Below are 21,637 nucleotides of genomic sequence, written 5' to 3' on the forward strand. Positions count from 1 at the left end.
TCTTTGGTTCTGTTTATATGCTGGATTACATTTATTGATTTGCATATGTTGAACCAGCCTTGCATCCCAGGGATGAAGCCCACTTGATCATGGTGGATAAGCTTTTGGGTGTGCTGCTGGATTCGGTTTGCCAGTATTTTATTGAGGATTTTTACATTGATGTTCATCAGGGATATTGGTCTAAAATTCTCTTCTTTTGTTGTATCTCTGCCAGGCTTTGGTATCGGGATGATGTCAGCCTCGTAAAATGAGTTAAGGAGGATTCCCTCTTTTTCTATTGATTGGAATAGCTTCAGAAGGAATGGTACCATCTCCTCCTTGTACCTCTGGTAGAATTTGGCTGTGAATCCCTCTGGTCCTGGACTTTTTTTGGTTGGTAGGCTATTAATTATTGCCTCAATTTCAGAGCCTGCTATTGGTCTATTTAGGGATTCAACTTCTTCCTGGTTTAGTCTTGGGAGAGTGTAAGTGTCCAGGAAATTATCCATTTCTTCTAGATTTTCTAGTGTATTTGCATAGAGGTGTTTATAGTATTCTCTGATGGTAGTTTGTATTTCTGTGGGGTCGGTGGTGATATCCCCTTTATCATTTTTTATTGCGTCTATTTGATTCTTCTCTCTTTTCTTCTTTATTAGTCTTGCTAGTGGTCTGTCAATTTTGTTGATCTTTTCAAAAAAACCAGCTCCTGGATTCATTGATTTTTTGGAGGATTTTTTGTATCTCTATCTCCTTCAGTTCTGCTCTGATCTTAGTTATCTCTTGCCTTCTGCTTGCTTTTGAATGTGTTTGCTCTTGCCTCTCTAGTTCTTTTAATTGTGATGTTAGGGTGTCAATTTTAGATCTTTCCTGCTTTCTCTTGTGGCCATTTAGTGCTATGAATTTCCCTCTGCACACTGCTTTAAATGTGTCCCAGAGATTCTGGTATGTTGTATCTTTGTTCTCATTGGTTTCAAAGAACATCTTTATTTCTGCCTTCATTTCATTGTGTACCCAGCAGTCATTCAGGAGCAGGTTATTCAGTTTCCATGTAGTTGAGTGGTTTTGATTGAGGTTCTTAGTCCTGAGTTCTAGTTTGATTGCAGTGTAGTCTGAGAGACAGTTTATTATAATTTCTGTGATGGAGAGACAGTTTATTATAATTTCTGAGGAGTGCTATACTTTCTACTATGTGGTCAATTTTGGAATAAGTGTGATGTGGTGCTGAGAAGAATGTATATTCTGTTGATTTGGGGTGGAGAGTTCTGTAGATGTCTATTAGGTCCACCTCGTGCAGAGTTGAGTTCAATTCCTGGATATTCTTGTTAACTTTCTGTCTCGTTGATCTAATGTTGACAGTGGGTTGTTAAAGTCTCCCATTATTATTGTATAGGAGTCTAAGTCTCTTTGTAAGTCTCTAAGGACATACTATTTTTCTGTTTCTTTCCATGCCTGGTAGTTTTTTATTGGATGACAGATAATTTGAATTTTGTGGCATTGAGTCCTGGTTTCCTTTTTTTTTTTTTTTTTTGGTATGATTTTAAATGTTTGAGGATTGGGATGAAGTTATATTTGGGAACAGTCTGATTCTTTCTAAACTTACTTTTAAGCTTTGTCAGAGAGACCAGAGAAACCTTTACTCTAGGGTTTATTTGACATCATTACTAAGGCAGTACCTTTCTGAATTTTCAACTTGATGCTCCATGTATTACAAGATTTCTTGAACTATTCCAGCCCTATATGTTACAGTTAATTTTTCTGCCTCCACCTCTATGGTGGTTCTTTTCCCAGCTTTGATAGACTTTCCCCACACACAGCACTCAGCTGAAGACTCCAGTGGTCTCTGAGTGTATCTCTGTTTGAAGTTTCTTCCTCTCTGGTGCTCTGCTTGTGAGTTTTAGCCTCCTTGGCTTCCTCCAGTGTTTAACTGTGTCTCCTCAACCTTGGAGACTGCCAGGCCCTATTGGGGTTCCTCCTTCCTGTGCTGCAGCCTGGGACTTTCTAGGCATTAAGCCAGAGTAATTACAGGATTCACCTTATTTATTTTCCTTTAAGATTACTGTCTGTGCTGCCTGTTTTCTAGTGTTTGAAAACTATTTCTTCAATGTATTTTAGATATTTAAGGTTCAATCTAGTCTGTTTTACTCTATCGTTACCTGAAGCAGAAGACTGACTTCTGTACTGTTTCATTTGTTAACCAGAGTAAATCCTTCATTATTCACATAATAAATTAATAAGGATGATGGTTTTCTCACAGGGACTAGATGAGGCAATATACATGAAAAGCATATTATTGACAGTAAAGAGTAAGGTGTTACTCAGATGTTTATCATTGCTATTTCCGAGGAGATAACCCCGTTTTCCTGCAGTTAGGGAAGTTCTATATGGGAATAAGGCTGAAAGGCCAAAAGATGGAGGTATTGTTTGTGAAAAACTGCTTATACTTCTATGCATGTAAAGATGTCATGTTGCATATTTTTCTGTGCTGTATTAATTCATGCATTCATTTATCAACAGATACTTAAACACTCATATGTCAGGCATTGTTCTAGGGACTAGACATCTCTGCCTTCAAGGAGCTTATTTTCTAGTGGTATATTTTCTGTTCTGTGTCTTAGCTATCCACTTTTTTTCGTCTGCCTGAACACATGACTTATTCTGTCTCTGGGCCTCATTTCATTCTGCCTTATAACTCCTATTTTCTTCCCTAGTTTATCTGACCTTCCTACCTTAGCTTGTTCATTCTTGCCTTCAATTCAGTTGTCATGAAATCTCTTTCTTTTCTCTACTAATTTTTTTTCTTTCTTTCTGAGTAAAAGCTAGAGGAAAAAATCCTTACGAAAGCTTACAAGGCTTTAAAGGATCTGGCCCCCTGCTTACCTCTCTGAATTCTTTACTTTCTTCTGACAGCTTGCTCATTTCACTCCAGCTACATTGACCTTGCCTTTGTTGTGTTTTGAAAACACCAGCGTGGTCCTACCGCAGGAATTTTGCACTTACTGTTCCTTTTGCTGCCTTCATCATTCATATGTTCATGTCCTCCCCATCACTTCCTTCAAGTTTTTGCTCAGTTATCATCTTTTCACTGAGTGTCCTTCCTGACCTCTTCCTACTTTAAAATGTTATGCTTTTTTCTAGTACCTCTCCTGTTCCTCAATCCTACTTTATTTTTCTGGATAACACTTATTGCCTTCTAAATTGTATTGTATAATTTACTTCTTTGTTTCTTCTCCGTTGTCATACTAGCATATAAATTCAGTGAAGGTAGAGATTCTTTTACTGTGGACAAAAGCATCTAGGACATTTCCTGGCACTGATAAGGATCTGCATAAATATTTGTTGAATGAATGAATCTCCTTGGTAAAGTCCTTTTTTGTTTGCCTGTTATATTTATTGAATAGACTTCTTTGTTTCATACACTTTAATTTCAAAAGTAAATGGCTGGAACATTTTATATATTTTCTTATAAATCATTTTAATTGCTTTTAAGCTTATCAACATATTTTGTTTTATAGATATGTAGCCTTCATGAAATATAAGATTCTCCATCCCTGTTTACATGTATATTTAGATGACAACTCTAATGGTAATAAATAATTCCGACCTTATAGATGACTCAGGAGAAGATAAGATTACAGGTAGACTTTAAATCCCATTCAGAAACCCAAGGATGATTCAAAAGGAAAATAATCATTCCAAATATAATACTCCTCTTATTCTTAAGAAGTGTTAGTATTATATTTTTAATTTTTAATACAACTCCCATATAGAGTTGTATAGAAAATACTTTAAAATGAACCCAGTAAGACTTCCTCATTAAGACACATAGACACATATGCTCCCACTCCCTTAATCACAATTTGGAAGTCAAATAAGCTCTGAAAACCAAAACATTTTTCCAAGTTTATCGCAGACTCATTTGGTAGTAAAAACCAATCTGATCTGACGTGTAGCTGTTTATAGTCTTTATTTTTCCATTTGGTGAGTCCAGTTATATATTTCACTGCAGAAATACTAATGTGTTTGACTACATTGTGTACCCCAGACCTGCTTAGAGTGTTATGTAATATGCAGTATATGCCATATATTGCCTAACATCAAAAATACACTGAATTCTGAAATGCATCTAGCCCCAGGAGATTTGTATAAAACATTTGAGGGCCTGTGTATTTTTTTAAAATTTACAAGTGAAGCCCGATTCTCTATACATTAAATGCCTAACTCTTGGTTGTTGTTGCTGCTGCTGTTACTGTTTTTTCTCCAGCTTCGCAAACCTGGGTATACTTCATGTGACAAAGAAAAAAGTATTTGAAACACTGGAAGCACGAATGACAGAGGCGTGTATAAGGGGCTATAATCCTGGACTCTTGGTGCACCCTGACCTTGCCTATTTGCAAGCAGAAGGTGGAGGGGACCGGCAGTTGGGAGGTAAGCATCATTCTCCTGGCCTTGCTCTTCCACAAGGGGTCCAGGCTTTGGTTTTCATCTGTATGAATTATATGTTCATCTGCATCCCTTCCAGTCTCTACCCCACACTGCTGTCACCTTTCCCTGCTCAGAAACTTTTGATGGCATCCTGCTACTTCTAGGATAAAACCTATGGCTCCACAGCCACAAAGCCCTCCTTCTCTGGCCCCAGCACCTTTCCAGCCTCATCTCCAGCCCACCTTGCATCCTCCTCTTGCCATCTCTGCTCTCTGAATAACTGAGGTATATTTATAACTTTATATGTGTCTTCCTCTACCAAAAACACCCCACCATTTCCATTTCACCCTCTTGAAAACCAATGCAGAATTCAAGACTTTGTCCAAAGAACACCTCCTCTGTTTTACCTTCCCCAACTCACATTATTATAAGACATTTTTCTTTCTTTGGGCTCTGCAGATAAGTTATAAACTGTTATCTTTATCGGAAAAATGGTATGATTTTCCATTTCTTGCCTTTTCTCAAATTTTTTTTTCAACCCCATTCCCTGTCCCACCACCTGCCCCATTTCTACTTTTGTGTTTTGTCCTTTACTCTGGCCCTCCAGTCATCATCTCATACTCACATGATTCAAAACTGATTATCAGTTTTCAACTAAATATACTCCATCTTCTAATAACCAGACTCAAAATCTTCCCATCCTCTCTGACTCCCCCTCCTCACCTGTGCTGCAAGGCTGTGGTCCAGCCATTCCATGCTCTCTGGCATTCCACACTGCATTCCATTTTCGTTGTTGCACTTATAGTAGTCTTCTCCCTGGTCTCTATCCCTCCCCACTTTTAATTGAGTTTACATCTTGTAGCCAGACAGATATTACTTAAGTTCTGTATCTTGTCACTGCTCAGTGTCTCCCTGTTGCCTACAGAATCCAAATTCTGTAAGTTGGCTTTTTGGATCTCCCAAGAGCTGGCCCCAGGCTACATTTCCAACTCTGTTTCCCATTTTGCCCCTTCAGGTCAAACTGTACTCCTTGGTAGGAGCACCATGATTTCTCACTTCCCTGTCTTTGCACATTCTTTCTATGTTTGCTCTCTCCTCTTCCTGGAATGCCTTTATCCACTCTCTTATATGAATATATCCAAATTCTGCCATCTTTTCAAGATTCAGAGCAAATGCCTCTTCTGCTCCAAAGCCCTCTGAACTCTGTCCTCCTTTGAAATTCCACATCACTTCATTTGTAGCTCTTTTGTAGTACTTGTCTCTTGAATCACTACCTTTTATGATATTATAGCTGAATTATGACTATATCCATCAGCATGAAAACTCCAGCAGGAGGGAAGAAACAAGATGTCACTGAGTCATTCAGTTCCTTCAGAAGTTGTTTTTGAGTACCTACTATGTGCCAGGCTCTCTGCTTGGCACTGTGGAATGAGCTCAATCCCTGTGCCCAAACAGCTTTTGGAATAATTTGCACACGTCTCAATACAGCTGGTGCCTAGTAGGGTTATTCAGTTCCATCCGATCACATCCTGTGTGCCTTTAACTCTTATTGTAGAGAGAAAAGGGAAAGGTGGAGGGAGGATAGGAGAGGAGGGAGGTGATCTGATACATGGAAGAGAGTTTTTACTGTAATCCGGAGAAAATGGAGGTCTTTGATGCCTTTCATATTGGATGACATAAATGAGGCTGTTTTTAACATTTTATTAGCAATATGAAGAGTTTCAAAAGAGGAAAATGGGTTTTTATTGTAAATTTGCATTATTTGTGGTTTATAAAAGCATGGTCTTTTAAATGTTCACACTTCCCTGGGCATGAATGGACTGTGTTGTATGGCCCTAGATCGGGAAAAAGAGCTAATCCGCCAAGCAGCTCTGCAGCAAACCAAGGAGATGGACCTCAGCGTGGTACGGCTCATGTTTACAGCTTTTCTTCCGGATAGCACTGGCAGCTTCACAAGGCGCCTGGAACCCGTGGTATCAGATGCCATCTATGACAGTAGTGAGTACTTCACTTCCAACAGGGGGCACACCAAGAATAGACTTCCAGCCTTGCCCTGCCATTTACTTGCTAGCTGAGTCCTGGGGAAGGTAACTTAATCACTTTAAGCCTCAGCTTTATCATCTATAAAATGTGAATAGGAAAATCTAGCTTGAAAGGTTGATGTCCAGGTTAAATGAGATATTTTAAGAGGGGCTTAATACATGTAATTCTTTTTCCTTTGATGTACATTTTTTAGTCTTTTGCATGAAATGGTACATCTCTTCTTACTTATGAATGTCTTACTTAAAGATACATGGTTGATGCTTTTAGAAAGGAGAATAATCCCAATTTTCTTTGGTGGTGGTGGGGCTCTGGAAAGAAGTTAATAAAAGACAGCTATTATTCTTACCTATTTTCTTGCCCATATGTTACTAGCTTTATCAAGAGAGAAACTTGAAGTTAAATGAATGAGTAGCATAGATAGCATGTGACTTCCGAATCCTATTTCAAGCCGGGTTAGGCATCATGTCCTGTAGTCCTGCCTACTTGGGTGGCTGGGGTGGGAAGATACAGAGTTTCAGCCCAGCATGAGCAACATAGTGAGACCCCATCTCACAAAAAGTATATATATATATAAATTTATAGTTCCTAGAACTTTTGAGTTTTACAGTAATCTTCAGCATTTACCATGCAACTTTCTTGTTTGATTATGCATGGGATTGATAAGACAGGTGTTTCCAAAAAGCCTGCAAGCATAGTACTCAGACTCATTGAAAGTTTATAGAATTTGGCATGTGTGGAAAACTGCATGCTCCAAGTACAACAACTAACTGAATTCTCTAATTTAAACAAGTATGAAGGGAAGTGAAAGGTTATAAAATGATACAGACTCATACCACAGAATCACCTTAAAATGCAGCTGTTGGAGGAAAAAAAAAAAAAAAAAAAAGGAAGCTTTTTGCTATTGCCACAAGAAAGTTTTGCCTCTTCACCACACAGAATCCTAATTTAGTTTGGGAAAAAGAAACATAACATCCCCATTTTCCTTACCTGTAAAATAAAAAATAGTAAGTAGTTTAAGAAAACTGTACTTTTCCTAAAGTTTTTAGGACTCTTGTAAATAGAATAATAGCAGAATCATGGAAACAAATTTGGAATTAAAGTCTTGACCTCATCGAAAGGCCGGAAATCAGTTAGCTTGGTACTTCCCAATACATCAGAAAAGCTCTTTCTCTTTTTGTATCAGTCTCTCTGTGTTAGAGGGAGAAACAAATACCTATTGCTTTCTACCTCATTTGTTTTGGTGACCCATGCCCAAGAAATGTTCCAAGAACTTCAGACGCCGTTCTTGTTTTATTTATTTTGTTAGTGAAAGCATATATTTAAGCTTTGTTTTGGTCATGTGTGCTAAGGGGAGGGTCCTACCTAAAGGACTGGCTTGTTGAGCTGAGGATTAACCATGTTATTGTTGTTTTTTGTCTGTGAACAGAAGCCCCCAATGCATCCAACTTGAAAATTGTAAGAATGGACAGGACAGCTGGATGTGTGACTGGAGGGGAGGAAATTTATCTTCTCTGTGACAAAGTTCAGAAAGGTAAATACATTCTCTGATCTCTAATCTCTGATCTCAAGAGGTGAACTACAATTCTGAGTGTGTCTGTGAGTCACATTTCAGCAGTGGACAAGAAACGTCCCTCTGCTGCCATAGAAAAGTCTTAAAAAGCATTTATGTTTTACCTCTTCCAAATGTAAGTTGTCTGTGTTATTTTTCTTAAGTCAACTAATTCACTTTTAGATTTACTAAAGAAGTAAAGAGAAATAAGAAAATCGTGATAATAATCATCAGCGACTTTCAGTATCTTTATACTTTAAAATTAGTATCTGTACTTTGTTAAACAAAAATAAATAGTAGCCCATTCTTGACACACATATAAACACACGCAGAGAATAAATAATGTTTTTCATAGTATTAAATTGTTGATCTTATTTATTTTGCAATGTTTTTATATAACACTGAGAGAACTTCTCTGAACACTTCCGCAGATGTGATGTTAACTAAGAAAAGGAAGGAGAACAGGGAATACAGGGAAATTTCTCAAAGCTCATTTCTCTCACAATTTTCCCTTTGAGGAAAGGTTCTTGGCATTTATCTTTCATTAGATACATTACAACATTGATAGATTGGTAAAAGCTGAGGAAAATGTGTTATTTTCTCAAACTTCATTTTTTTTTAAATAAAATGATAGTTGGAAAGTGTAGTATAATAAATATCTGTTTACTACGAGGTGAGCATTTTCAAAGTAAGTAAATACCTAACTGAAAATATAAATAAGTAAAATAAATGAATAAAAGACATGTGGCTTTTTAAAAAATTCTCATGTGAGATTAAGTGCTCTGAGGTATATAGTCAGAAAACATGGGATCAGATTTTGAAGTAAACACATACATACTTTATCAAAAAAAATTTACAGGCCAGGCATGGTGGCTCATGCCTGTAATCCCAGCACTTTGGGAGGCCAAGGTGGGAGGATTGCTTGAACCCAGGAGTTTGAGGCTGTAGTGAGCTATTGTCATGCTGCTGTACTCCAGCCTAGATGACAGAGCAAGACCCTGTCTCAAAAAACAGACGTTTACACTTTCTCTGCCTACACTAGTGTCAGCCTTCTTCCAATCCACTCTGTCCAAGTAATACTCATTTCCAGATTCCTGTGTGTACATACTGTGAGTAAACACGATCTGAGTGTCTTTATTTGTAAATGAGATTCTTAGTCATTATCATTACATTGGAATGACTTAGTAAGAAATGTCTCGTACTTGGCTTAAAGAATCTCAATAACTAGGTCCAGTGTAGTCCTGCCTGAAGGCAAAGGAGATAATAAGATGTTTTATCCATTCCTAGTATTTCTAAAGTTCTACTTAAATAGAAATAAAAACTTTGTTTCACAAGTCAACAGTGTGGCCCTTTCTATGAAATGGAAAGTGAAGCCAGGAAGATGCCAACCTAAGTTATATTGTCACATGTCTGTAGAAGTAAATACAGTCCATGACTAGAGTGTGCAATTTAAGCATTGCATTTTAATTAGAAGGGACCTGATCATTATAGTATTTTAACCAGTTACTCAGTATGAACTAAGAGACTATTATAGTGAGACAGTTTAATAGTGTGTTAAGAGCCTGGACTCTGAAATTATACTGTCCATGTTCAAATCCTGGTTCCTCCATGTACTAGCTGTTCAACCTCAGACAAGTACTTAACCTCTTTGGACCCCAGTTTCTCTTTTGCAAAGTGAAGATAATAATAGTACGTCTACACCACAAAGTTGTGGTGAGGATGAAATCAGTTAATATGTGTATATATAAAGCACTTAGAATAGCATCTGCCATATATTAATAGTAAAACTTATATAAGTTAATTATTTTATGTACATCTATATATTGAATTGCACTGCCTCTTGGGATTCTGATATTCTTCTACCATCCTTCATGTTTCTCAGGGTTGGCTTAAGGATGGAGAAGCAGTAAGGTCAAAGATTAAAAGAAAATTCAGGTTAACTAGGTAAATCTAGTATTCTCTCATTGTCAATGGAACTTGGGGCACATTACTATGGTAAATAATTTTAAAAAGTCAGTGATTTGTGAAGATTTTAAAAGACTTAACCTTTTGATCTTGTTTTTTAAAAGTAAATAGATAGTAGGTAGAATAGTAAACCAGTTTTATTTTTCAGCATGTTTATAAATATTATTACACTACGTGAAATTACACACTTCAATGTGATTGTTTGCAGATGACATCCAGATTCGATTTTATGAAGAGGAGGAAAATGGCGGAGTCTGGGAAGGATTTGGAGATTTTTCCCCCACAGATGTTCATAGACAAGTAAGTGATTTATTATTATTATTAATCCTTATTATTTTTAGAGATGGGATCTCACTCTGACACCCAGGCTGAAGTGCAGTGGTACAATCACAGCTCACTGTATCCCCCAACTCTTGGGCTCAGGGGATCCTCCTGTCTCAACCTACCAAATATCTGGGACTACAGGCATGCTACCATGCCCAGCTAGTTTTGTCATTTTTATTTTTTTTGTAGAGGTGGTGTCTTGCCATTTTGCTCAGGCTAGTCTTGAACTCCTGGGCTTAAGCGATTATCCTACGTTGGCCTCCCAAAATGCTGGAATTATAGGCATGATTCATATTATTATCATCATTTTACACTTTCTGCCTTGTTGAAATTTAGTACTTAGCTTCCATCTATAAAAAGGAAAAATCATAAATATATAACTTCCATAAAACAGTACTGTTTTGAAGACTCATGCAGGTCATCCAAAAAAGTTACCTACTGTGGAGTTATGGGCAAGGTTCTGTTAGATCGTTTGCTCTGAGATGTTGGCAAGATATTTAACTTGGTGCCTAATCCCCTAACCCATAAGACAGTGCCCCACAGGTCCTGTAGTGAAAATGTTTTTAGTGTTCTACCAAAGTAATTATGATGAGACCTGTTAAAAGGCTGTTCTAGGAGTCATCTTCTAATTGAAGCTGATGTCGTCCTGTTAAATGAAGATTTCCCGGTGGCAACTAAATGACTAAGAGATGACAATGCTGAGCCCCCACTTTAATGATTATTCTCCTATTTACAAGTAATTGAAAAGTATTATGTTAACAAAAAATTGGAAACAATCCAAATATTCATCAATAAGTGACCAGTTAAGTTATGGTCTATCCTTTTGATGAAATATCATATAGTTATTCAAAATAATGAGTACTCTGTGAACTAATAAAGAAAGTTCTCAATTATACAGTGTTAAAATATTTTAAAAGATGGGTGTAGAACAAAATGCATGTAGAAATGATTCTATGTTCATGCATAAAGAAATTCTGGAAGGATACCTAAGAAATTAATAACAGTATTTACCACTGGCTGGTACACTGTAGGAACTGCATGGATGGGGAACAAGAATGTCAAAGAGAATACCACTGTATGCTTTTTTATATTTTACAAAATCTTTAACCCTGTGAATATATTACATAGTCAACATTCAAACTGAAAAATGCTAAAATCCCTAACATACCACCAAGAACTAATGTGTTATGATGCCAATGTAAGCAATGTTTAGTTTCTTCTCTTCATCACTGGCCTGTAGCCATCTCTCTCTTTCCATACCCAGTCTTTCTGATGTTGCTATAAATAATCTTGGAGGCTTTTAAGGCTGTTTTGGAAGAGAAGAAAGTATATGCAGTGAATTTTATAAGCATGATATTTACAACTAGAAGACATCCGAAATATAAGACAAATGAAATAATAAAGATTGGTAGTACATTAGCACAGCATTGTATTTTGATTTTACAGTAGCAATTTCATAAAAATGTATTGGTATAGAATTCTGAGTTTGGAACTTTCTCCAGGACACTGTTTTTTAGTACACTGTGTCTAAACATTGGATATAAAGCATAAGGAATGTGTTTAATGAGTAGCATTACTGCAAAAAAAAAAAAAAAAAAAATGTCATCCTACACCAACATGTGGTTCTTTGTATCCTGCAGTTTGCCATCGTCTTCAAAACTCCAAAGTATAAAGATGTTAATATTACGAAACCAGCCTCTGTGTTCGTACAGCTTCGGAGGAAATCTGACTTGGAAACTAGTGAACCAAAACCTTTCCTCTACTATCCTGAAATCAAAGGTAAGTCAGTTGTTTAAAATCTTATGCTCATTTTTTATTTTATTTTATTTTATTTTATTTATTTATCTTTTTGAAACAGAGTCTGACTCTGTTGCCCAGGCTGGAGTGCAATGGTGCAGTCATAGCTCACTGCAACTTTGAACTCCTGGCCTCAAGCAATCCTCCTGCCTCAGCATCTCAAGTAGCTGGGACTACAGGTGTGCACCACCATGCCAGGCTAAATTTTTTTTTTTTTACTTTTAATAGAAACGAGGATTTCCTACATTGTCCAGGCTGGCCTTAAACTCCTGGCCTTAAGCAGTCCTCTGGTCTTGGCCTCCCAAAGTGCTGGAATTATAGGCTTGAGCTTCCGTGTCTGGCCATTGTACTTGTTCTGAGAGGAGGACAAGCTAATTAGAAGAGATCAGTTAGTCACCTCCTTTGAACAGCTTCCTAGTAACAGGTCCCTGGGTCCACAGTGCTTATTTTTAGAACGGACAGTAGTATATTCTTCTGAGGTCATGGAATTAGTCCAACTTTTTAAAATAATGTTATTTCCACCAAGCTTATATGAGATTTAGACGTTGAGAATTTGTCTTTGAATTTGAGAATCTAACATTTCTTGACTGACTCAGAGTTCAAGCAGCTGAGATGGAAAAACTCAGGCTTGCTCTTTAGGAGAATCAGCCAGTCAGTCAACCAGCCTCAGGCGGTGGAACAGAAAACTTGGCCAACATGCACTGCAAAACTATGAAAATGAGTAAGGCATCATTCTTTCTCTCACAAAAGATGCTTTAAGAAAGGGCACTCACAGTTTTCTTAAATAGTTATAATGTAAATTATGAGTTTAATAAGTACGAAAAGTGAAGCATCCATAAAAATATATGAGAATGTTGAAGAGAGAGCCCTTGGTCCCTTTATTCTAAAGCAGCCTCCAAAAAGAAGGCTTCATCAAGGAGATAACATTTGGCCCTTAACATTTGGGGTGTGTTTCAGCAGTTGGGTGTTAAATGGAGAAGGAAAGTGTTCTCTAGGCTTAGGTTACTTGAGGAGCTTAAAGAGAGAGGTAAACACAGTTAGCATTTATGCAGAGGGAAACAAGTGTTTAGTGCTGAGATGGACATGAAGGCCAATGTAGGTGAGGAAGGCCAGGGCCAGGCTAAAGAGGGCTGTGAGTGGCAGCTTAAGAATTTTGCATTAATTCTGGAGAGGGATAGCCAGGCCCGCCTAGGTTTGGAATGATGGCTCTTGACTTCTTTATGTCACCACTAAGAGTACCATTTAGGAGGCAGATGATGAGTCAGAAGAGTAATGCAAGAATCCAAGTGAGAAACGGTGAAGTTAGTAAAGGTCCTAGTGCCAGGAATGAAAGGAGATGGTGGACTCAAGAGAGAGCACGGTGATACTGTCAAGAGGGCCTACAGGTTGGAGATGTAGGAGAGACAGGGAGTCATGGATGGGTCTAAGACTCCTTGACCAGGAAGTTTGTGATGTGGTTGACTTGATGAAAGGAACAAGGGAGCAAAAGTAGATTTGGGTGGGAAAAGAGGGAACTCAGAGTAAAACATGTTATATTTTAGGTCCCTGTGGGAAAGTCAAGTGTAAGTTCTTAGTAGGCAGATCAAAAGGCAGAACTGGAACTCAAGAGAGGACAGGGTGAGAAATTTAGCATTAGAATCATCTCAAAACGAGATACAACAAGCACCAAGTCACCATTCAAAGGTATTTCTTAACCTAGAGTCCACTGACCCCCAAAGAGTCTGTGAATAGAAATGTACTTTAATATCATCAGCTTCTTTTGAAATCCTGTTTTGTATTTTACATACTGAAAACCATGATTCTGAGAAGAGATCCATAGAGTTCACCAGACTGCAGAAGGGGCTGTGGCATAAACAAAATTAGAAACCCCTCAGTTGGAGGGAAGTGAGACTGGGAAGGGAGGTCAGTAAAATGATTGCCACGGGGCACCCAGATCCTTGCTGAGGTTGGAAACCGCAAAGGTGCAGCAGCAACAAGCCACATGGGTGGGTGTTGGCTCCTGTGAGAGCAAGATGTGATAGGTAATCTTTGAAGAGGGCTTTCCTTTCCTAGAATTTGTGCTGCCACAGGAGCGTTTAGAAAACGGTTCTGCAAGTTCTTGTTTCTTTTCTGAGGTTGTGGCCTCTTCATTGTTTGGTCACATTTGTAGTGTATTCTATATCCTGGTGGTTTGAAAACATTGTCAGCACAATAACTTTTCTTTCTTCACATGAGATTTCATACAAAATCCCAGTGTATGGACCTGGTAGGCTTTGGTTAAAATAGGGGTGAAGGGCCCTGCCAGCTTGGCCTTCCAAGAGGCTGTCCCACCTCTCCTCACTTCCCTACCAAGAGCTGCTGGAGGTCTTTTGAATGCTTCTGCCTACACAAAATGATGTGAAAATCACTGCTTTAATTTAAACCCTTCTTTAAAAGTAGACACAGAAGAAAAATATGAATAATTTTTTAGACTTTCTGAGGAAAAAAATAGATTTCTTCTCCAGAAATATGTCTTCAAATAATGTCAGATTTTGCTAGCACAGAGAATCATGAAGAAAGAAAACCCAGGTTACCTGTGTGTGTATGAACCTAGAAACATTTAAAGCTTAGGTTGGTATCTAGTCTGCCTGTCTCCCTTTCCCAGTGGTATCTATGCCTCGGAAAAGTATGTTATAGCAGGGGCATGTTCAGGTGATTAATGGTTTCTTATCATAGTAGGAACTATTTGATGCTGGGATTAGAGAATGGGGTCACCTGAAAGTTCAAAATTGCACCTATATGCTTCATGCACATATCTTCCAGGCTGTCACTGATTAAAAGCTTCATACAATACAAAGTGTAAGAACTATCTGGAGAAATACTTACCCATTGAGTTCTGAAGGAAAGAATGGACAACATATATATACGAGGACAACAAATTACTTTATTCTGTGGAAACCTTCTGGATTGTAAAAACTCAAGATAATAGGACCAAGGAGAAATAATCTGGCCAGGCAATGTAACTGGTCAGAAAAGTAGTAGGCCATTTAGCCTTGAAGTAGATAATTTGGATCCAAACTATACAACCCAGGGAAACATTGTATACATTTCTCAGAAGTCATTGAACACACTTTCCCTTACCCCTGGTCTCTGTAGTCATTCTCTCTCTCATTGCCTAATTTTATATTCTTCATTATTTTTATCAATATGTAAACTTGTCTTATCTATTTATTTATGGGTCTATTGTCTTCCTACCACCCCAAGTGCAAAGAATCTTCTTTAGGTCATAGGCCATCTAGAACAATATAGGTTGCATAGAAAATGCTCATTAAGTATCTGTGTACTGACTTATTGATTTACCAGCCAAGCTGCTGTCCTCATCTGTAAAGCTGGTAATATGTTGATTATCATCAGGTAAGATGTTAGACATAAATATAAAACATTATACAGAACCAGCCCTGAGCTCTGCATCCTCTATGGTCATCGACATTGTACTTCACAAAAACTTATTGGAGATGGTTGGGTCCAGGGGAGACAACTGAAATAATCAAGAGAAGGATGATTGGCAAGGAAGGAAGATAGTTGAGGAACTGCTGTACAAAGCAAAAAAAAAAAAAAGACCATAATGATTTTTCAATCTGGAAGATGGAAATTAGGGATAAACAGAATCATAATCTTTAAATTATGAAAGGTATGGCCAAGATAAATGCAGGCACCTTTACTGGTAAACTAAAACTTGAAAAGTGAGAATGAGGTACTTTTAAGGCACATGCACAAGAATAGGTAGCAAACACTGGGAGATTATTTATATTTGTGAATTAAACTATTATAGTCATCAACTATTATGTGAAGTCACTGATTATTAAAGTCATTGGTTATTATTACACAAAACTATTTTGGAGTGTTTTCAAAAGAATGACAGCCTAACATAATGAAAACATTACTGCACTTTGAGACTGATCTTGACTCTGTTCTGACCTCAGATAAGCCACCTAACCCTTCCTAGCTTCAGTTTCCTCTCCTGCAAAAGGAGAACTTGTAGTAAGTGGCCGCTTCGGTTCCTTCTAAAATAGGTTGATGTTTCATAGTACATCCCATGGTGCCATTGTCAAAAACAGACTGCAAGGATAAATAATCCCCTGAACATGGAGTGTGAACGTCTCCATATTCAATTCTGTGGAGATTCAGACAGCAGGTTCTTTTATAAAGCTTATGTGGAATGTTCTGTATCAGTTTCTTGTCATTGGAATCTTGCCTTTAAAATTCCCATTTTACAGTGAAATACAGCCAATAAGTATCTGTCTGCTTTAAAAGGTAAAAGGAATACATAGAAAATACTAACTAGTCTCTTTGCTGGAATCCATGTCAATAGATAACATTTATTTCTGAAGATAAATAAGTTGCCTGCTTCCCTGTTGTGTTTCATATGTCTGCAGTGAACAGTCATGAGTATAGCTGTAAATTAGTTATAACTGATGGGGAAATTATAAATCTGAATCTAAAAATATTTGATAAGGAAGTCTTTAATGTTTCTCCACTTCAAGGTCATCCCCCTTCTAGTAGAAGCATATTTTTCTCAAAATTTGGCAACCTTGGTTTTTTTTTTTTTCCTAGGAAGTCTGGACATGTTCAGCTTTTGAATAACTATTAAAGCGTACTTTGTTACCCCACTTTCCCGTGCTTCATCTTTCAACTGCAGTTAGATGATCATGAGATAATCAGTAAACAGCGACCCTGAGATAATCAGTAAACAGCGACCTTCTTTCTAGCCCTAAGGTGACTGAAACAACCACAGAATTAGAAATAATCGAAGATCTTTCTGAACATAAGCATGACAAAACTGACACTGAAGAATCAGAAATAGAACAATTGTTAAGCATTCAGCTCCTGATCAAAAAAAGAATACCTCATTGATTTTATTTAATTTGAAAAAATGAAATAAAACCCCTTTAACTGTTCCAGCCCAAAAAAGAGAAGAAAGAAAAACAAAATCTATGATAGAAAAAGAAGAGAAAGAAAGGGAAACAGAAAGAAGAAACGAGAACACAGCAACACCACATAGGCAGTGACGGAACTCAAAAGGGCATTGGGGCTGGTGAGAAGCACAGATAGTGAGAAACAGAAAGATGAAAACAAAACAAACAAAAAGAAAAAAAGACAATCAAAAGTCTCAGAGGGCATCACTGTACTGTAGTCAAATAGTGGTCTTAGACTTTTAGCCCCCCATATCTTATCAGTCACCAGAGGTTACACACCCCTCGTTTACTGTGTTTCTGGCCTCTACCCCATTTTTATTACCATGGTGACCACTAAGGAATGGGTCTCCATCACTTATGTCTGCACTGTCTCTGCCTCTCAATTTGACTCTTTAGTATGTCCCACACACAAGTAAAAGATGAACTTCCTAAAATACCATCCTATTTCCCTGGTCAAAAACATTCAGCGGCTTTCTTGCATATAAGTTCATTCTCCAGGTGCTTCACAGTGTTGTCCCATTTCTCAAGAATTCCTTATACAGTCATACCTTGTTTCATTGTACTTTGCAGATACTGTGATTTTTACAAATTGAAGGTTTGTGGCAATAGTGTCAAGAAAGTCTATTGGTGCCATTTTTCCCACAGCATGTACTCACTTTATGTCTCTATGTCACATTTTGGTAATTCTCTCAATATTTGAAACTTTTCCATGACTATTATATCTGTTATGGTGGTCTGTGAACAGTGATCTTTGATGTTTTGGGGTACCACAGATAGTGTCCATATAAGATGGCAAACTTAATCGATAAATGTTGTGTGTGTTCTGACTGCTCTTCTTACTGGCCATTCCTGCATCTCTCTCCCTCTCCTCAGGCTTCCCTATTCCCTATCATACAACCATATGGAAATTAGGCCAGTTAATAACCCTACAGTGGCCACCAAGTGTTCAAGTGAAAGGAAAAGTCACACCTCTCACTTGAATTCAAAAGCCAAAAATGATTAAGCTCAGTGAGGAAGGCGTGTCAAAAACTGAGATAAGCCCAAAGCTAGGCCTCTTGTGCCAGTTAGCCAAGAATGCAAAAGAACATTTCTTGAAGGAAATTATAAGTGCTACTCTAGTGAACCCACAAATGATAAGAAAGCACAACCACCTTATTACTGATATGAAGGTTTTAGTGGTCTGAGTAGAAGATCAAACCAGCCACAACATTCCCTTTTACCAAAGCCTAATCCAGAGCAAGGCCTTAACTCTCTTCAATTCTATGATGGCTTAGAGAGGTGAGGAAGCTGCAGAAAAAAAGTTGAAAGCTAGCAGAGGTTGTTGGTTCATGAGGTTTAAAAGAGAAGTCATCTCTGTAACATAAAAGTGCAAGGTGAAGCAACAAATGCTAACAGAGAAGCTGCAGCAAGTTATCCAGGAGATCTAGTTAAGAAAATTGATGAAGGTAGCCACACCAAACAGATTTTCAGTGTACAAGAAACAACATTCCATTGGAAGAAGATGCCATCTAGGACTTTCATAACTAGAGAGAAGATGTAAAAATGCCTGGCTTCAAAGCTTTTAAAAACAGGCTGACTCTCAGGAGGTTGAGGTGGGAGGATCACTTGAACACAAAAGGTCAAGGCTGCAGTGAGCTATGATTGCACCACTGCACTCCAGCCTGGGCATTGTCTCAAAAAAAAAAAGAAAAAGAAAAAAAAAAAGCTGACTTTCTTGTTAAGAGTTAATGCAGCTGGTGACTTTAAATTGAAGCCAGTGCTCATTTATCATTCTGAAAAATCCTAGAGCTCTTAAGAATTATGCTAAATCTACTCTGCCTTTGCTCTGTAAATGGAACAAGAAAACCTGGATGACAGCACATCTGTTTACAGCATGGTATACTGAATATTTTTAAACCCACTGTTGAGACCTACTGCTCTGAGGAAAAAAAAAAAAAAAAAAAAAAGATTCCTTTCAAAATGGTAGTGCTCATTGTCAATGCACCCGGTCACCCAAGAGCTCTGAAGGGGATGTTTTCATGCCTACTAACAGCCATTCTGCAGCCCATGGATCAAAAAGTAATTTTGGCTTTCAGTCTTATTGTTTAAGAAATACATTCTGTAAGGCTGTACCTGCCATAGATAGTGATTACTCTGATGAATCTGGGCAAAGTAAATTGAAAACCCTGCAGAAAGGATTTACCATTCTAGATGCCATTAAGCACATTTGTGATTCATTGAAGGAGGTCAAAATATCTACATGAATAAGAATTTGGAATAAATTGATTCCAGCCCTCATGGGTGACACTGAGGGATTCAAGGCTTCAGTGGAGGAAGTAACAGCAGATGTGGTGGAAATAGCAAGAGAATGAGAATGAGAAGTGGAGCCTGAAGATGGGACTGAACTGCTGCTCATGATTTAACTTTCATGGATAGGAATTGTTTCTTATGGATGAGCAAAGAAAGTAGTTTCTTGAGATAGAATCTACTCCTGGAGAAGATGCTGTGAACATTGTTGAAATGATAATAATTTAGAATATTCCTTAAACTTAATAAAGCAGCAGCAGGGTTTGAAAGAATTGACCCTCGTGTGGAAGGAAGTTAAAACTGTGGATAAAATGCTGTCAAACAGCATTATATACTATGGAGAAATATTTGTGAAAGAAAGAGTCAATTGACAGACTTCAACAAAGTTCATTGTTGTCTTATTTTTAAAAATTGCCACAACCACCCAGCCTTCAGTCGCCAACACCCTCATCAGTCAGCAGCCATCAACACTGAGGCAAGACCATCCACCAGTACAAAGATTACAACCTGCTGTAGGCTCAGGTGATTGTTAGCCTGTTTTAGCAATAAAGTGTTTTTAATTAAGATATGTGCATTGCTTCTTTTTAAGACATAATTCTGTTGCACACTTAATAGCCTATAGTAGAGTGTAAACATAATTTTTTGTGTACTGGGAAACCAAAAACATCATGTGACTTGGTTTATTGCAGTAATGTGGAACTGAACCTTTTAATATCTCAGAGGCATGCCTGTACTAAACTTTCACTTCAGCCAAACTTATCTACTCCTGTTCTCATAAGCGCCCCGTGTACGTCTTTCCTTCATTATTGTTTTCCTCCATATCCCCTTCCCAGAACATCTTCCTTTTTCCTCTTCTTATATAAAATTGATTTTGAGAAGCCTTTCCTGAATTTCCCATCCCTCAGTGACCTCCTAAAAGGTTTTCCTGAAACTCCTAGAACACTGATCTGCACCATGAATTTAATGTATGTAGTGTTATAGTGCTGTCTCACTAAGTCTTTCCCCCACTATCTTAAAATTATGTTGGAGGGTTCTTGACAGCAAAGACATTATGTCATGCTTTTTTTTATTTCCAACATTTAGCTCATTGTAGATGTATAATAAATGTTAACTTATTAATGAGTTATTTTGTGTGACCAAGCAAAAGGGTCAATAATTTTTTTATTCAGTATCTTCAGTATATTTTTGATGGACAATCAAATATTTCACTAATTTTAACAACACTGGGGACTGAAGAAACTGTTGTAGAGTGGATTTGGGTGTGTACTGCTCTGTGGTCTCTCTGGAACTAGCTTTTAGCATTCATACCCATTGGAATAAATATAATGCTTCTTGAAATTTAGCATCTCTTCCTCTTTGAGTGCTTTCTATTTCCCTTTAAGATGTTTAAAAATACTATTAGAATCAGTGGTCTTTCTGTGGCTAGTGGTGGGACTGAATCAATCTTTTCTCCTCTGGTTTCTCTTCCTTTAAATACAGATAAAGAAGAAGTACAGAGGAAACGGCAGAAGCTCATGCCCAATTTTTCGGATAGTTTCGGCGGTGGGAGTGGCGCTGGAGCTGGAGGCGGAGGCATGTTTGGTAGTGGCGGTGGAGGAGGGGGCACTGGAAGTACAGGGCCAGGTACAAAAACACCTATTCTTTCTAAAACTTTTTCATATTGGAGAGGGTAGAATTTTCTTTTCTTTGGTTTCTGAGCATGTCTGTGAGTTGAGTGGCTATGATATTATTGAGCATATTAATTAAAATTTCCTGACAAATGTCAATTTCTTTTTCAAAGAAATCCATGTTCATTTTACAATATGTAGGTAATCTCAAAAGCCCTTAAGAAGAAAAAAGGTACCCCAAAGCCAATTTTTAATGAGTACCTCCCTAAACACTTTAGTATATTTCTCTTTTATGTTTTTTGACATGGTTGTCTTGTTTTTGTTTGGAAACATTGAAAAAATTTTGTATCATACGTACTACAATATAGCTATATATTAAACATCTATATATAATACATTGTAGAAAATTTGAAAATACATAAAATCTGCCATCAAAGGTTAACTACTACTATTTTTTATGTATATGTTGTAGTAGATACTTACGGATTTTCCCCTGAATACAACTGTGATCATCATCATGCATTTTATTTTAATGCATTTATTTATAATACTATTTTACTATCTTTTGCACCATGACTGTATGTATAGAGTCATATGTGCAATGTTTACCTGAGATGTTAACATAAACATTTCCTCCAGTAATATGAACTTTACCTAAGCGTAAATTTTAAGCATCATTTTAATGACTCATTTCCTCAAGTGAACAAACCATAGAATAACTTACTTACATG

The 21,637-nt window shown here is 37.5% G+C and overlaps 1 protein-coding gene across 7 annotated transcripts in view; it reads left to right on the top strand.

The window, feature by feature from the left end:
* NFKB1 (nuclear factor kappa B subunit 1) overlaps positions 1 to 21,637 on the top strand; it is a 124,623-nt gene that overhangs the window by 80,040 nt on the left and 22,946 nt on the right. For 6 of the 7 annotated variants that reach the window (XM_010363320.2, XM_010363319.2, XM_030914943.1 and 3 more), the window contains 6 exons: positions 4,241 to 4,404; positions 6,241 to 6,399; positions 7,871 to 7,975; positions 10,167 to 10,258; positions 11,923 to 12,061; positions 20,779 to 20,922. In XM_010363320.2, the coding sequence (XP_010361622.1) occupies positions 4,241 to 4,404; positions 6,241 to 6,399; positions 7,871 to 7,975; positions 10,167 to 10,258; positions 11,923 to 12,061; positions 20,779 to 20,922 (803 nt within the window). The remainder of the gene's footprint in view (positions 1 to 4,240; positions 4,405 to 6,240; positions 6,400 to 7,870; positions 7,976 to 10,166; positions 10,259 to 11,922; positions 12,062 to 20,778; positions 20,923 to 21,637) is intronic. The other variant, XM_030914961.1, reaches the window with a different exon arrangement.

Source organism: Rhinopithecus roxellana, chromosome 2 (genome assembly GCF_007565055.1).
Source record: "Rhinopithecus roxellana isolate Shanxi Qingling chromosome 2, ASM756505v1, whole genome shotgun sequence".
Lineage (NCBI taxonomy): Eukaryota > Metazoa > Chordata > Mammalia > Primates > Cercopithecidae > Rhinopithecus > Rhinopithecus roxellana.